The 17,658-nt window shown below is 42.8% G+C and overlaps 1 protein-coding gene across 5 annotated transcripts in view; it reads right to left on the bottom strand.

Moving 5' to 3' along the window:
* Positions 1-17,658, bottom strand: part of MEGF11 (multiple EGF like domains 11) — a 293,791-nt gene that overhangs the window by 220,244 nt on the left and 55,889 nt on the right. For all 5 annotated transcript variants that reach the window (XM_039492980.1, XM_039492981.1, XM_039492982.1 and 2 more), the window contains exon 7: positions 2,495-2,587. In XM_039492980.1, the coding sequence (XP_039348914.1) occupies positions 2,495-2,587 (93 nt within the window). The remainder of the gene's footprint in view (positions 1-2,494; positions 2,588-17,658) is intronic.

The following is a 17,658-nucleotide window of genomic DNA, read 5'->3' as shown; positions in this document are numbered from 1 at the left end:
TGGTACAGCTCCAACAGGAAAGATGGAGAGAGACCCAGCCCAGAATAGCCAAATCGGGTTCAAGTTGCTGCTCCAGCTTATTCAGAGTAGGAATTTGAACCTGGTTCTCCCACAACCAAGGTGAGGACTATAACAACCAGGCTCTTGGCTATTCTGGGTCAGGCTCGGTCTCACTAACTCTCTCACTCAGCTCACCAGAAATTAATTCCATCCTCAGAAAGCTTCTTGAGGCACCAGCATTTGACCTGCTTTAAATTACCAGCACATAACTCATTATAACAAGCTCTTTGTGATTCTTTGTGTATTATATAGAATCAAAATCTATTGTGTACGTGTTCATCTAAACAAAACCAAAGCCCCTTAGGGTTAAGGGTCCAGTCTTCGAATCACTAACCACCAAGCACAACACTTTGTACTGCGAGTAGCTCCATGGAGGTCAGTAATAACTGACGTCCATGGGACCATTCACAGTAATAAGCACTATGCTTGGTAGCAGTAAGTGCTTGTTGAATCAGCTTTAAGACAAGAATGCTTGTTGCACTACATATTACAAATGGTATGAGACACAATGGACACTATAGTCCAGTAAATACAGTAATTCTATTAATAAAATGAAAGCTTACAGTTTGAGGCTAATCCTAGGAATATCATTTATAAAAGTTAACAGGGCATATTTAATTTAAGAATTGGCTAACTCGCCTCTCTTCACAGCTGAAACCTCATAAATGAAATATACTGGATCGCTGCCCAGTGCGGAAATAAAAGTTATGAATAATGTTTCTATCTCAATCATTGTCAGTGCTTTAATATTCCTAATTACTTTAAAAAGCTAAATATTCAATATAGAAAAACCCCGTTTTCTTTTTATCTTCACTTGCAAGATTAGTACAATTTAATAAGAGGCACTGGGCAGTTTTAGTCCAGAGACCCATCTCCATGTTGACATCTCATCCTTTACTGTTTATTATTACACAGAATGGAGCTTTTATTACTCTGTATGTACTTTATCACAAGGTTTTTTCCCCCTCCCAGGTTTGTTATTTTAACATTTCTACATCCATAAGTGAAGTGCTTATCTATATACGGCCCAAATACTGAATGACTAGGGGCAAAAGCATTATTTTTTTTAAAATAACCAAAGGGTAGAATTTATTCTTGAGATTCTGGGCAATATTTCATAATTGAAGGAGTTCTTTTTCCCCAAGGGCTTTAAAAAATGTTACTAGAAATAGCTATTCAATATTTTATGCTGCCTTTCTGATTCTTTTTCCCCTGGCGGAGAAGACTTAGAGGCCCTCCCATCCCCTAAACAGAGTGAATCCTTACGTCCTCATGAACTTCCTACTCTCTCCCATCCCACAACTGCCTCTGCTCCCTCAATTGGAGTGACACTGCGAAAGCTGAAGATAGAACATTCATGATGTCCTTGGCCAGACAAAGTTCCATCCCGTTGGCTTCAGGCAACATGATAAAATCTCAGGAACTGTTTTTACCCAGGGGGGATATTTAACTGCTACTGCCCTTTGAGCCTGTCAATATCTCTAACCTGTCTCTCTCTACAGTTACCTTGTCTATTATCTTGATGCTTGGTAAGAATGTGTCTTTTTCCAGCTTCCAATCAATTTGGGAAAGTGGTGGGAGGAACCAAAACCATTCAGTCCGTGACTTGCAGCATCTTTCTAGAATCATGCAGCTTTATGTAGTTGCCTGCCTCACAAAGAGCCTTCATGTAAACTTATTCCCATTATGCCAGTAATGGCTGGAGCCTACGTTGCATAACTCTCCAATGTTTACTCTGGAAATAACACTAGCAGTTTCATCCTAGCATGAACTAAACACACGAGCAGAAACCTATTTTTACTAAGAATAGCTCTGACATATGCAACTTCTCCAACTGAAAGACTCTTGAGCCCTAAAGTATAAATGAATCTTCTAATGAAAATATCTAAAATGAGCACAACACCCACCAGCTACCATCATCCATTCCTGCATTTTGGATAAAGGACAAGCACGCAAGCTTAGAATCAGGAGGTGAAATCTTGGCTCCATTGAAGTCAATGGCAAAACTCCCATTGGCTTCCACAGGTCCAGGATTTCATCCAAAACCTATGTCCATCACAGGAAGTGTTTTGATGAAGCCTTTGGCATGGCTAAAACACGAGTCAACGCAATTTCACTTTAGAGATAGTCTTGTATGAGCATCTATCATTAATGTTTGACTAACAGGAAATAAGAGTTTAAAAATGTCCTCCACTGCATTTAATAAAGCTTTATGAAGACAAGAACAAAGAAAATTAAAGCCATCACCTCTTTATTAGCAGGGCAGGAGTGATTCCCCAAATTAATTAACTGTTGCAAAATAACCAAACCAATGTTTCTCATTTTCTATTTAAAGTAACTGCATCCTAAGCCACAGATTTAATTCAGACTTCTTGTTTTTAAAAACAGTGTGTGTCTTTAATATACCCATATTTTTTACTGGGCCTTTACTTACCACTGGAGCAGTCAATGCCTCCCCAGCCTGGTTCACAATGACAGGTATCTGGAGATACACATCTTCCATGCACACACTCTTCTGTGCAGAGAGCTGTGAAGGAGAAACGCCACACAGTATTGTCAAATGTGTGAAATGATTGGTAAGCACAACACTTAAATTGCATCATAAAGGTCAATATTTTCTTTAAAAAAAAACAAAAGCGCTACTTGCAGATTTTAATTAATACTAGATTATTAAAGTAACCATACAGGTCTCTCTTGATAGACATTAAAAATCTCATATTCCAATCTGACTTTTTGTAATGAAAAAAACCCTGACACCAGTAATTACTTTGTGTAGCAATTACTACTTCATAATAAATAAAACCTTTACCAAATTGACCCTTATGATTGTAATTCGAGAATGCCAGCTTCTTATAACACAATCAGACAAAAAAGTGTTACAGCTCATAAGGAAAAAAAAGAACTCGGTGTTAATATGTATTAAGATCCAAAACAGATTTGTCAAAATAGACTGAGGAAAAGAAATAATTTTACACATATTGCTGCAGTTGTACCCCTGTCTTTTCAAGGCCATCAGGTTTTCCATAACTAAAATGTCCAGAGCTTAGTGGTTTTTAAAACAAGGCCATTATGAACGCCGACTCTGAAAGTATCTTTTTGGGATACTCACTGTGATCACCAAACTCTTTTCACATTAGCCAGTGAACAGCCATCATGTGAACATAAGAATAGTCATACTGGGTCAGACCAATGGCCCATCTAGCCCAGTATCCTGTCTTCTAACAGTGGCCAAGGCCAGGTGCTTCGAGGGGAAATCACTCTGTGATCTCTACTTAGGATCCCCACAAATTAGGCATGTGTCTGAATGCTGACAGCAGGGCTCTCTTATTTGCCAGTCTGTTCTGAATACCAGCTAGGATCTCTGCAGCCATGTTTCAGCACAAGTTGGTATTAAACCCTAGGTGGCCATTTCTCTGAAAATTCTGGGTTTGGATCATCAGGGACACTGTTCAGATTTCACACCTGAGAGTTTCTCCAGCTCCAACTGGTAAGTGGTTTTCCTATAATCCTAACTACGGGACAAAACTTCTAGCCCTCAGCCAGTCAAATCCTGCATTAACATCAATGGGAATTTTGCCTGACTGTAAAGACTGCAGGATTTCTCTCTATCAGCTTGTTTCCTTTGTGGGTTTTGTGTGTGTCAAAACGTAATTCATTCATATTTCGTATCTCTTGTTTGGACAGGATTGCAGGGAGTATGAAATATTGATCACTAATACTCTAGGCTCTAATTATCCTACCCTATTTTGTGCATTTATTTTATTTCCATAAGGGTTTCCAAAGACAGGTATGCATTCTTCTGGTCTGTAAGCATGGGATCAAGGACAAGAGAGAAATGGAGATTCATTCATACAGAAATGTGAACCACCACACAGTTTAGCAAAGATATTTCAGGACAGTTGGTAATCTACACTCAGGAGGAGATCGAGTATGGACCAGCAGTGGAGTTACAGGTCAATATAAAGGCTTAATATGCTGGAAGAGCTGTGGAGAGTACTTTGAACAACATTTGCACATGCCATGCCTACTTCTAGCCTAGAAGCTGACTCTGTTCTCACTGACACCGGTATTGGTCCTTTGACTTCAAGAGACCCCCTCATGATTTACACTGGTGTACAGGAGAGAATCTAGACCAAAAGAGTCCAAGATATTTCTGTTCCCTTTATTTATATTTTAAACAGCAGGTCATCTTCTTTCCATGAAACTGTGCAGCACCTTTTTTTTTTTTTTAAAACTAGTAATTATTTTAGCTCCCGGCTAAGGCATACATTGTGAGGCAGCAGGCTGACCATGAGAGATTTCTGTTCCCTCCCACATAAGGATTTCTGTCACCTAAGCAGTATGTGAAACTGACTGGCATTTTCAGTGTATTACTGGTCTATTATTTAAGCTTAAATGGCAACAGATATAGAAGCATATTGTAGCGTATTTTATGCCTCAAACAGATGTCTGCTAGGTAGAGAAAGTGATACATTACAGCCCTTAAATAGATGTCTAGTGTTACATAGCACAAAGAAGCTTGCATCCTGCATGAGAGCTGCACAAAAAGTCTTATTTTCACCATTCTGTGCAATGTGAAAGATACGTTTTTCACTATGACAAAAAAAAATGGACATGAAAACACAATGGGCAAAATCTGCTTTTTCCATCCGTGAACCCTCCATCTCACTAGTTGGTAAAGTTAGGCACATCTTAGCCTTTGTTGGAAGTCCAAGAGGAATGAAAACAAAAATTCAACTGCCTAGAGACCTGCACTATTTGTATCCACTTCCAACCCGCGTTCCGCAAACGTGGTCTGTGGAGATCCGCATCTGATTCCACGGACACAAAGCAGATAGCCGCAGGTTTGCAGGACTCTACTCATGCCACCCCACAACCCAGTGCCTTGCTTTCCCTTTTGGAGGCCACCAACTTTCTGAGTTGGTTTGACCCAGTTTGTCTTTTTACACACGAAACTGCCAAGACAGAACAGAACGTGTTAAATGAATAGGGCAGAGCCCCAATTCTAACCTTACTGAAGTAAAGCCATTTAAATCAATGGAATTACTTCTGACTGGCCCTGTGTGTAAAAGGTACAGAAAGCCCCTGCCTTAAGTGGAAGGCTAGTTTGACATAAGCCAATTTATTCTAGGATGGGTATAATCAGGAATGCTGTTATTGTCTTTGATCTGAATCAGATCTATAGCATCCATATAAAAGGTCAGAGTAGGGCATTACTCCGAAATATTACCATTGCAAGTAAAAATTTCTAATTCTCCCATATAAAATGGAAAGTCTTGTCTTGCTATAATCTTTAGAGTTTAATTTAATTTTTCATTCTATTAACATTCCACATTATAAGATACAATGGGCCCCAAGGCATTCTTCATAATAAACTTTGTACTGTGGTTTTCAAATGATCTTACTAGTTAATGGAACTATAAAAATCACTTGCACGGAAAGGTCAAGAAAAATAAAGATGAGTGCGTGCATGCTGACACCGTCCTGTTTGACACACAGCTAGCATGCCCTGGAATGAAGAAAACTTGCACTAATGCAGGTAATATAATCCCTCCCAGCACAAAGGCTGACACGTCAACCCTTGGAATTCCAGTGATTTTATGTCTGCATTTTCCCCCGGATCACCTTCTCTTGAACAATCCAGCATCTCATTGATCAGTTTATTATTAGCATTCTTGGCATGAGTATCAGATCAGTTTGTAGTTTGATTCAGCCTGGTAATAAAATGACCTACATCAAAGTCCTGCCAAAATGCCAACTTTGTAGCAATGCGTTTAGCATGAGTTATTTCACCATATTCAAGGTCACACAGCAACTGCTCCTAATCATGGAATAAAGTCAACAAAGGGAGTTCTGAAACAATTCATTTGATACTTATCGCTTATTCACTTTATAATTACAAACACTGATTCACTCCACATATAAGGTCATTCCTCAGTGAAATAGACCTACAAATTAAATTCTTCCCAGACTTTGCATTGTTATTCAGCTTTCTCTAACTTTAGTGTTTATTTTTAATTGCTGTAGTAATGTTGGGCTCCAGATACTAAATAGATTAATAGAAAAATTTAGTGTTTTGTCTGATAACCTGAAAGATCATCCAGATCTCCTGGCTGTGGAGCTTTGGAAATACCACAGTGTATTTATCTTGCGTGGCACCATGCTATGGGTAGGCATCTCTGCTGCTTAAAGTATGTCCTCAGTGAAGAATTAACTTGGGTGATCAGCACCTCGGTCTGAGCACCTGGGTTAGCCTGGCCTGGGAGTGAGCAGCCACACTAGAAAGCCCTACCTGAATTACTGTCTCTTCATTTGTACCCTGCTCTGCTAGGACTTCCAGGGGCACAAGTTGAGTCACTTTAGGATTCTTTGCCAGTAAATTGTGGGAGAACTTGTCTGTTCTGGGCACTAGGGGACTATCAGCACTTGAGTGATTTAGCCAATGTCCTCACTGCAAAGTGGGCAGGTTACCAGCCCATGTGAAAGCAGCACTCAAGCTCAAGCCTATATCATCAGCCATGCCAGCTAGGTTGGGTTCAATGAACCATCAAACTCAAGTGAGGGGGTTTTCTGTGGACCAGACGCGGGGTTATGAGAACACCTAAGAGCCCAAGCTAACTCTGCAGTGAAGACATATTAATGTCCAGTTTCAAGAGTGCTAAGAACATAGTCTATTTAACGGGGAACCTTGAGATCCATGCAGCCAGGATCCAGGACCCACAGCCTCCATGGGAGTTGGGGAGGCAGGACCTGTGATGCTGGCATGAGCTGGAACCTGGCCTGCCAACATCACCACCTCTCAACTGGACACTGACAGACACATAGCTAGGATCGGGCTGGCTCACTCATGCATTAGTACTGATAAAACAGGCATTCAAATGATAGGACTGCATTTAATGTGTAAGCTCTATTGAATACTTGTGAGTTGCTGTATTTATTCATCTTATTTGTAATATCTGTGTTCCATATCGTAACATACTATTTGAGTGGTTATGTTGTGAGCCTCTGTGACCAATGAATCACCATACGGGAGAGGGACATTACTTAGTGTGAAGAGCTGCTCTTCTACAGAAATTGGTAAGACCCTCCAGAGAGAGGAGACCCATTGATACCAGATGTGCTGTGGTTGGCTCTTACAACTGGAAACTCCCTACATCTGGACCAAGAAACCCCCAACAAAAAGACTAAAGATACTTATTGCTGTTCTGCTCTCTTCCCCATGAAGATGAGTCCTCGGGTGGACTCTTCCCATCAGCCAAGTTTGTAGCTCAGTGCACATGGCAGGAGAGGGATAAAAACCCCAACCAAAAGGAACTAGGGATCTCTATGCTGCCTGAACTTGGGAGGAGTTTCTAGACATAAACAAGAGATCCCCAGCTGGGAATAGCTCTAAAGGACAAGCAAAGCTTGCTGAATAAAGAAGCCTATACCCCGATATAACTCTGTCCTCGGGAGCCAAAAAATCTTACCGCATTATAGGTGAAACCGTGTTATATTGAACTTGCTTTGATCCACCGGAGCGCGCAGCCCCGCCCCCCTGGAGCACTGCTTTACCGTGTTATATCCGAATTCATGTTATATCGGGTCGCGTTATATCGGGGTAAAAGTGTATTATTTTTAAAACCTGACTATTCGTTTGCTTTAGCCCTGTAAATAACTCTTGAATTTCCTTTTCCTATTTAATAAACGTTCATATAGATTACTATAGGATTGGTTGCAAGCACTGTGCTTTATGTTTCACACTAAAATTGACCTGGTGTAAGTGACCGGTCCTTTGGGACCAGGACTAACCTGAATATTGCCATGATTCTTGGCATAAGGGACCATTTATCGCAGAGACACGCTCTCCTCGCTGGCAAGTCAGATGGAGTATCCACGGGGACAGTCTGTGATGCCGTGTTAAGGCTGTCAAAGTGCCTGAGGACTTTGCACTTGGTGAAGTTGGTTGGTGAAATCTAAATTTACAACTCACAACCAATTTGGAGTTTGTACCCTGGTTTTTAACCCTGAGGTTGGTACTCATACTCTTGTGTCAGTGTTGGGAGCGTCACAGGCCCCACGCTGCTCTGTGGAATAAGGAAGTAAATTATGCCCCTCAATGACGTGTGACTCTGGGTGAAATCCTGGCCCTATCAAGTCAGTGGGAGTTTTGCCATTGGCGTCAATTGACCAGGATTTCACCCTCTGCAAGGAATCTTCACAGAGCTTAACCTCACCCCATGGGTTTAGCCATTGTGTTAAGAAAACAAACTCATACTACTTTCTTTGTATAATAGCCTACGAGTATTAGGCCCACATAGACCCTGCCACTTTTAGGGCCCAATCTTTTTCCTCTGTCCTCAAGGCAAGTAGGGTTGGGCCTCCAAAGACTCTTTCAAAGTGGTTTAAATATTAATAATTGTGCATCAGTGAAAGTCAGCAATTGGTTTTATAAAGTCCCTGCTGCTGCTCCAGCTAAAAACAATCATTTCCTCCTCCTATGTTCAGGTGAAAGCTGCATGGCTTCAATCAATTCTGCTAATCAATGTTCTAGTACAATAATATTCTTGGGGATTATTCTGAGCATTTAACAGTTTCTGATAAATGATTTTCCACTCCCGACTGCAAGGTTTAAAACAACCATTAGCGCACTTGGCAAGGAGTAACACACTTGTTCAACTTGTTAATGAGGTTAAAACAGGGGCGGAATCAGCAGAACACAGCACCTGACCTAGGAAAACTTCTTTTTTCTTTCTTTTAAATTCACCAACAAGACACTCTTCCAGTCACAGATTTTCTTCTGGAAACTGATCCTTGGTATCGGCAAGGTTAATGTGATTTTACCTATGAATGGTATTGTATGTTGTAGCTGTTGTGAGGTAACGACTTGTATTTTCTGAGCAATATAGAAATATTTAACACTTCTCTCTCGTGCTGTGTGCTGCAAATTATTGATTTTGAAGGATTTGATCCTGCTGGCCTCACTCCAGCAAAACACTGACGTCAATAGGAGTATTGCCTGAATGAGGCCCGGAGGGGAAAACAACTCTTCCTGCTCTGCTAAAAGCAAGAGAGCTGCCCACGCTCCTAGGATTGGGGGAGTGCAGCTCTCCTTCCTCCTGAGCTGAAGTAAAATGTCACCAGGCTGCGGAATCTGAATTAGGAAGAACGAGAGGAGCTGCTACCTAGCTAAGGAGTTTCTGGGGCATCTTGCCAGGACACAGAGAAGCAGCAGTGCCTGATGGAGGAAGGAGAGGTGTCCCCATTGAGCAGCATGATCTGCACCATGTGTCTCCCTGGTATAATCTGCACAGATTGAAGTTGATTCACCCACACAGGCCCAGGGAAGGTGAAACTAAACTCACACAGGTGGACACAGGCAGTGGCTAGACTGGTGCCCTCCTTCAAGAGCTTAGGTGGGGAGGGCAGTTTTAAGTGAGGGCATAGGTGCCAACTTCCTCCAGCGCCGGTGGGTGCCCGAGCCCCCTGCCCCTTTCCCCGCCCCATTGGATCCCTTCCCCAAATCCCCGCCCCCTCCCTCTCCTCCTCCCTCCCTGCCCCGTGAATCAGCTGTTTCACGGCGCAAGTGCTGGGAGGGAGGAGAAGCAGGACGTGTGGTGCGCTCACGGAGGAGGCGGAGAAAGAGGCGAGCTGAAGCAGGGGGCGGGGCCATGGGGAGCTGCCTGTGGGTGCTGAGCACCCACCAATTTTTTTCCATGTGTGCTCCAGCCCCGGAGCACCCACGGAGTCAGCGCCTATGAGTGAGGGCAGGGCTCCTATGGAGCCCTGTCGCAGAGGTGGCCCAGGGGATGGCTTTGAGTGGGAGAGGAGTCCCAGCTGCCAAGTACACAGCTAGAAGTGGTAACATATCCAACATGCACCATATCCCCCCTGTGGCTAAAAATGGGATGTCAGAGAGAAGTGAGCACTTCCATCACATACAGAGGTTGGAGCATACAGAAGCCTTCAGATGAAGCAGGCGCCAATTTCTAGATGATCAGGTAAGTACTTCTATCATGTATGGGCAGGGACACACAGAACCCTTCAGCTGAAGGGAGAGTCTGTTCCTAGACAGCAGGGCCTCACATTAGCCCATTCAGCTCTACTATTTTCCAACACCCTGCTCTGATTTATGCTTAGCCCTGGCTTATTCCGATGACGGCATTACTGAAATAATGCTGAGACCTTCTACATTCCGACACTGGTCTAGTGCCTGTCAGATTTCAATTGTGATAAAGGAAGCATGGGAGACAATGCCAAAGTAAATGGGCTATTATCAAAAAAGCAATTAGAACATCAATTACAAGGGCCAGATTCTGCCCTTAGATGTGCAATTGGAGCCATGGTGACAAGGACATAGGCAGAACTTGGCCCTTAATGTTCTAATGCCATCTCAAAGCTATGCAGCCTTAGAGATCTAGAAATTACTGCAGAACTGCACTGCTTGCACATTTTCCTAGAAGTTATACACCCAGGATATTAAGTGAATTCCCCTGTGGTACAAATTCAATCTATCATAACCTAGCTTCTGTGAAACATATTTCTTGTATCACAAAACATTGCCACATATCCATAAATCCCTGATTGCTGGCTTGCCATGAATTATGGCCCTCTTCCCATGAAAATCATATTTTCTGTCCGAGAGTGACACTGCTTCACTGCCGATTGATCTTCATAGGCAGAATGTGTGTACTGTGTATGTGAGCAAGAATGGGTGTACAAAAATGTTATTACTATAACAGGAAGATCAAAAGTAGACAAATTGAGAACTCCTGGCCACGCTATGCCTCTGGCGTTCCTTGCACTGCAACGCAAGGCCTAATAAAATCGAATTACACAGATTTCCCTAGATGACTTTTAGCCCTGTATTGCACTGAGGAAAGTATTGATTTTTCAAATGAGATCCTTGTTCGGTCATATTCCAACTTCCATCAAACAAATCTAACAAATCTCCCCTCCCCTCCCCCCGCCTCCAAAAACACAAATAAATAGGGTGAATGTGGCCAAATTGCTAAAGTTAGAGCTGTGACTGAAGCTGGGCTATTATACGACACGTGTCCTACAGGGCCAACATCAGATTTCATTTCAGATGAGTCCCCACACTGCAAATGGAGGTCATACCGATGAGATCAGGGACAGAGGGGCAATCAGTTTGAAGATCATGCTAGAGTGTTTTGGGAGAGCTAGACTAACCTTAGTGGGGATGCAACATTTATATGAATACAATAGTCTCACCTTTAAAAGAAACTGTGGCAAAATACTAGCTACATTTCAAAGTAATTTAGGGAATTGAGCTGAAAGAGAGATCCAGGACATAAATTGCTGTACAGCTACTGGGGCTGATTCTGATCTCAGGCCACCAACGTAATATTTGTGAATAAAGGGACACAAATCAGACGTCAAGAATTATAACATTCAAAAACCAGTCGGAGAACACTTCAACCTCCCTGGACACTCAATTACAGACCTAAAAGTGGCAATTCTTCAACAAAAAAACTTCAAAAACAGACTCCAATGAGAAACTGCAGAACTGGAATTAATTTGCAAACTGGACATCATCAGATTAGGCCTGAATAAAGACTGGGAGTGGATGGGTCATTACACAAACTAAAAACTATTTCCCCATGCTAATTTTTCCCCCTACCATTACTCACACCTTCTTGTCAACTGTCTGAAATGGGCCATCCTGATTATCACTACAAAAGTTTTTCCCTCCTGCTGATAATAGCCCACATTAATTGATTTGTCTCGTTAGAGTTGGTTAGAGATGGCAACCCCCATCTTTTCATGTTCTCTGTATGTGTGTGTGTGTGTGTGTGTGTGTGTGTGTATATATATATATATTCCTACTGTATTTTCCACTCCATACATCGGATGAAGGGGGTTTTAGCCCACGAAAGCTTATGCCCAAATAAATGTGTTAGTCTCTAAGGTGCCACAAGTACTCCTCGTTCTTTTTGCTGATACAGGCCCATTGTCTTGCCTTCATAATTAATCGTTAAGGGAAACCCTTTACTATCGCGACAGTCAGATTTATGGTCCAATTCATAGTTCAGTGGTTTGAGCATTGGCCTGCTAAATCCAAGGTTGTGAGTTCAATCCTTGAGGGAGCCATTTAGGGAACTGGGGCAAAAATGTGTCTGGGGATTGGTCCTGCTTTGAGCAGGGGGTTGGACTAGATGACCACCTGAGGTCCCTTCCAACCCTGGGATTCTATGCTACAGTAACACAAATAAATCATAATATTCATCAGGGCTGGTAAATGGGATTTGTATTTTTAAAGCACAGTAAACTTTGGACATAAATAGGTTGACAGTGTCTCTTTACCCACTGTATCCAAGAAAACGAGGTTTGGAAAGTGAAAATATCAATGGTTGAAATACTGAGCTTGAGATAAACTGAACCTTCCAACCTTAATTTAATTTTATTTTTTTTTCAATGAAATCTCTTAATGCTCCAAGTTTCAAGCAGAATTTCCCTGGAGGACTTTAAGAAATATTTATTAAGGGGAATTCATGTACCACAATAGTGCTAACCTGTAATATGGGGCCTTGTCTGCTAGCACCCCTTTTGTGGCCAGACAGGGGGGTACACCAACCTGGTGCCATCCCCCTTTATGCCACCACACCCAGTTTTGCATTTGTCAAGACCTTGTTGTGACCTGAGCCCTCCTGGCCAGGACCTCAGTCGTCTCCTTTCCCTTTAGGATAGTGGGGAGTCAGAAGCTGTGGCTCTAATGGGGACTAATCAGCCCTAGGTCTCCTGCCTTTAAGACCCTTTCCTCCAAATGCCCCTAGGCTGGAGTTGGTAGGGGATGAGTTTCCAGCGTTCTCCATTGGGTTCCACCCTTGTTGGGTGCAGCCAGAGCCAGCCCCTCTCAGTCCCTTGCTGCTCTCTAAGCTGCTGCCTACCTCTCCTGTTCTGTAGGCTCCCCCAGCCTCTGGTCCTGCCTCTGGAGTGGTGGATTTTTCTGGAAGCTTATCACCAGTCTGCTGCAGAAATTCCTTTTCAGTCTCTCTGGCCACCACCCTGCCCTCTGTGGAGCTGCCAATCAGCTCTGATTGAGCAGACAGTTGCTTCATTAACCCTTTGGCTGTCAAACCACCATGGGATGTATAGACTCCAAGACACAACCACATGCACATTTAAAGTGAAATGCTACAGTCTTACAGAAAAAAAGTCTGTAAGAGGAAAGCATTGGGAGTGTCTCTGTACCCAATCCAGAGAGGCGTTTATACCAGGCCTGGCCCTGCAGCAAATATAGATTTCTCCATGGTGTGGGACCCTTAAGACCCTTTAGCTATGGGGGGGATCTTGATTACAGATACAGTAAAACACATGGGGGAGAAGGGAACCTGACATCTGTTTTGATGTTTTATGGGTTCTTTTACACAGCACTCAGTTCAGAATTGCTGACAGACGCTTTTCAATAGAGCCCTGTGCAGATACAAATTTTGTATCTGCACCCAATCTACGATCCACAAAAATGAGCCACTGATATAAAGAAGCTATCTGCAGATTTTCAGGATTTGGGATATAAAATTTGGGTCCGCCTCCATCCACATTCCACAAAAATGGGCTGTGGATATCCGTGGATTTTCAAAGCTCTACTTTCCAAGCAATTAGCCAATTTCACCCTCTTCCCTGACTAAAAACAAGTAGGGAACCGGAAATGAGCATCAACTTCATGAATGGCTTCCCTGCAAACCTACAACTGACATATGCATGCAAGTGACCAGCCCTGAATTCACTTCCTCTGGCTATTTCAACCTATCACACATTTTTCAGTTTACTTTTGGTTACTAAAGTTTCCTGCTCTTTTGCTCCATTACCTTCCACCAGGCCAAAGCAATGAATGCTGAACGCACAGAAATTACAGCACTATATGAATAAATGGAAAGCTAGCATGGCCACCAAGAGCACCACTGCAACCAGCACTTGGCCAGTTAGTTTCACTCTCACCCACAGCACATATGATTGTTGTTTGTTGGGTTTGCTTTCACAGATGCTGAGCGACCACAATTCCCAGAGAAATCAATAGAAGCTGCTGCAGGTACTCAGCACCTTTGAAAAATCAGGCTCATATTGCAAAAGTATGTTTGGTTCTTTACAGTCCTGTATAAAGACAAGAGGCTTGCTCCTGCACCCAGCGAAGTCTATGAGCCAGATTCTACCTCTGTCACTTATGCTGAGCGCTCGCTAGTCATGGGGGAAGGAAGGCAGAATCCGATCCAATGGCAGAACTTTCAATGGCTTCAGCAGTTAGTGAGATCAGATCCGAACTCCCTGCATTCAACATTTGATCTATCTATGCTTGTCTTTAATTCTTGTCTCTGCGATTTTACGTGAATTTAGTGCTCATTGATTTCAAGGAGAGTTCAGTGCCAAGGCACTTTTGGAAATCCCACTAAGCATCTATATGCATTGTTAGGCACCTAAATACTTTTGCAAATCTGTCCCTAAGCCACTTTTGAAAGTGGGACTTCATCTCCTAAATCACAGGCTTTTTTAACACAATTTCACCCTCTGTGGTTACTTGCTACGTTCCACACACATTTTGAAGGCCTGTTTAATAATTAAAATACAATCTATTTGCATTAAGCTGTATAGGAGCCGGGTTGTTTTCATAAGACATCATGCAGTATATTGCACAGCATAACTAATGTCACTGGATGGAACCATTTTGACTTAATACTTGAAGTGACAGGCTCATCTGGCATTGCTGCTTTCCAGCAAGTTTAATATGAGTACGATCTGTGGTAAGGAATTCAGAGGAAGTGGTAAGACAAAAGAATCATTCCTAGCATGCAAATTCCTAATGGCAATGTAAAGGGGAAATACTGTACTGTAATTCCTCACTTAAAGTCGTCCCGGTTAATGTTGTTTCGTTGTTACGTTGCTGATCAGTTAGAGAACATGCTTGTTTAAAGTTGTGCAATGCTCCCTTCTAATGTCTTTTGGACAGCCGCCTGCTTTGTCCACTGCTTGCAGGAAGAGCAGCCCATTGCAGCTAGCTGGTTGGGGCTTGGAACCAGGGTGGACTGGCAGCCCCCTCATCAGCTCCCCGCTCCCCTAAGTTCCCTGTGCAGCAGCTGCCTGCAGTTCAGCGGTGTCCCTCCCCCTACTGTGTACCGAAAACCCACTGACCGCTATGCCTATCTTCATGCCTTCAGCTTCCATCCTGGACGCACCACACGATCCATCGTCTGCAGCCAAGCACTGAGGTACAACCGCATTTGCTCCAACCCCTCAGACAGAGACCAACACCTACAAGATCTTCACCAAGCATTCTCAAAACTACAATACCCGCACGAGGAAATAAGGAAACAAATCAACAGAGCCAGACGTGTACCCAGAAGCCTCCTGCTGCAAGACAAGCCCAAGAAAGAAACTAACAGAACTCCACTGGCCATCACATACAGTCCTCAGCTTAAACCTCTCCAACGCATCATCAGTGATCTACAACCCATCCTGGACAACAATCCCTCACTTTCACAGGCCTTGGGAGCCAGGCCAGGCCTCGCCCACAGACAACCCGCCAACGATAAGCATATTCTCACCAGCAATCACACACCGCACCATAACAACTAACTCAGAAACCAATCCATGCAACAAACCTCGATGCCAACTCTGCCCACATATCTACATCAGCGACACCATCACAGGACCTAACCAGATCAGCCACAACATCACCGGTTCATTCACCTGCACGTCCACCAATGTTATATACGCCATCATGTGCCAGCAATGCCCCTCTGCTATGTACATCGGCCAAACTGGACAGTCTCTACGTAAAAGGATAAATAGACACAAGTCAGATATTAGGAATGGCAATATACAAAAAACTGTAGGAGAACACTTCAGCCTCCCTGGACACACAATAGCAGATTTAAAGGTAGCCATCCTGCAGCAAAAATCTTCAGACTCCAAAGAGAAACTGTTGAACTTCAGTTCATTTGCAAATTTGACATCATCAGCTCAGGATTAAACAAAGACTGAATGGCTAGCCAACTACAAAAGCAGTTTCTCCTCCCTTGGTGTTCACACCTCAACTGCTAGAAGAGGGCCTCATCCTCCCTGATTGAACTAACCTCGTTATCTCTAGACTGATTCTTGCCTGCATATTTATACCTGCTGCTGGAAATTTCCACCACATGCGTCTGACCAAGTGGGTATTCACTCACAAAAGCTTATGCTCCAATACATCTGTTAGTCTATAAGGTGCCACAGGACTCTCTGTTGCTTTTTACAGTATTAAATTGTTTGTTTAAAACTTAGAGAGAGAGAGAGAGAGAGAGAGAGTGTCTGTCTCTCTCTGTCTGTCTGTCTCTCTCTGTCTTTTGTCCGGTGAAAAAAACTTCCCTGGAACCTAACCCCCTCATTTACATTAATTCTTATGGGGAAATTGGACTCGCTTAACATCGTTTTGCTTAAAGTCGCATTTTTCAGGAACATAACTACAACGTTAAGTGAGGAGTTACTGTATATGATTTCTGCGTTCACCATTTAAGGTGGAAGTGGAGAGTGGCATATATAGGTTATTAAATTATCTTGGGAAATAATTTGAAAGATTACAAGGAGTCCGGTGGCACCTTAAAGACTAACAGATTTATTTGGCATAAGCTTTCATGGGTAAAAAACCTCACTTCTTCAGAAAGATCTTTTGAAAGATTGTTTCACACCAGCTTTCTGAATGGTTCTCTGTTGCCATTAGAACAACAGAACTACAAAGACTAAGTAAACCCAAGAAAGTTCACTTAGGCTCCTATTGATGACCCTGTTTTATCAGATATGGCACCGTTGCATGTCACTTTTATTCTGTTTTATATGCTCGTCAAACGTCCTTGTAGTGATATTGATTCATTTTCAGTTAGAGTTTAAAAGGTGTAAGGCAGCCAAAAATGGGAAGGAAAAAAAAAAAGACCCAGGGTACCAGTAGCTCTTTCTCTGAATCAACAAGGGAATCTGTTTGAGATTTGTCCCCCTATTTCTGATAGCTCTAAACATCAGGGAAGCTATTGTATGACAAAGAACAAGGGACCAGTCAGGGGAGGGTCACAGCTGGAGGAGACTACAATAGGAGAAAGTGAAAAAGATGCTAGCTCAGATTTTGTGTGTGTACTAGGAGTGCTTTTTAAAGGTTATCTTGACTCAGTTGCTATTTTTTTCTCTCCTCCCTGCCCCCTTCCCCCTAAAACTACATCAGAGCAGAGGAAAATAATTCCATTAAAGAGGGACAGAAAGGAGTGGTTAAGAATACAACTTTAATTTTAAACATGGATTTCATTTCACACGTCCTTTTGCTTTTCAACCTTATTGATTTCAAGACATCTCCACACTCCCAGACTATCAATCACATTCACAATTCCTTTTTGGGGTGAAAATGTTTGCCATCTTCCGGAGTTTCACCGTGCCCACTGAGGGTAAGTGCCTCGCATACAAGCGTGCAAGGAGGCAGTGATGCAAGGGAGCTTGTCCACACAGGGACAGCCAGAATCCTGCTGCTTGCACTCACTCACCTCATGCAACTACTCATGTGAGTAGGTCCTATCAGCATGAGTATGGGCCGAGCAACCGAGGCCTTTGACTGCAACATGTGGGCCATGGTTAGAACCATCA

Source organism: Mauremys reevesii, linkage group 10 (assembly GCF_016161935.1).
Source record: "Mauremys reevesii isolate NIE-2019 linkage group 10, ASM1616193v1, whole genome shotgun sequence".
NCBI classification, from domain to species: domain Eukaryota; kingdom Metazoa; phylum Chordata; order Testudines; family Geoemydidae; genus Mauremys; species Mauremys reevesii.
The sequence above is the reverse complement of the archived record's forward strand: the minus strand, read 5'-3'. Positions and strand labels throughout refer to the sequence as shown.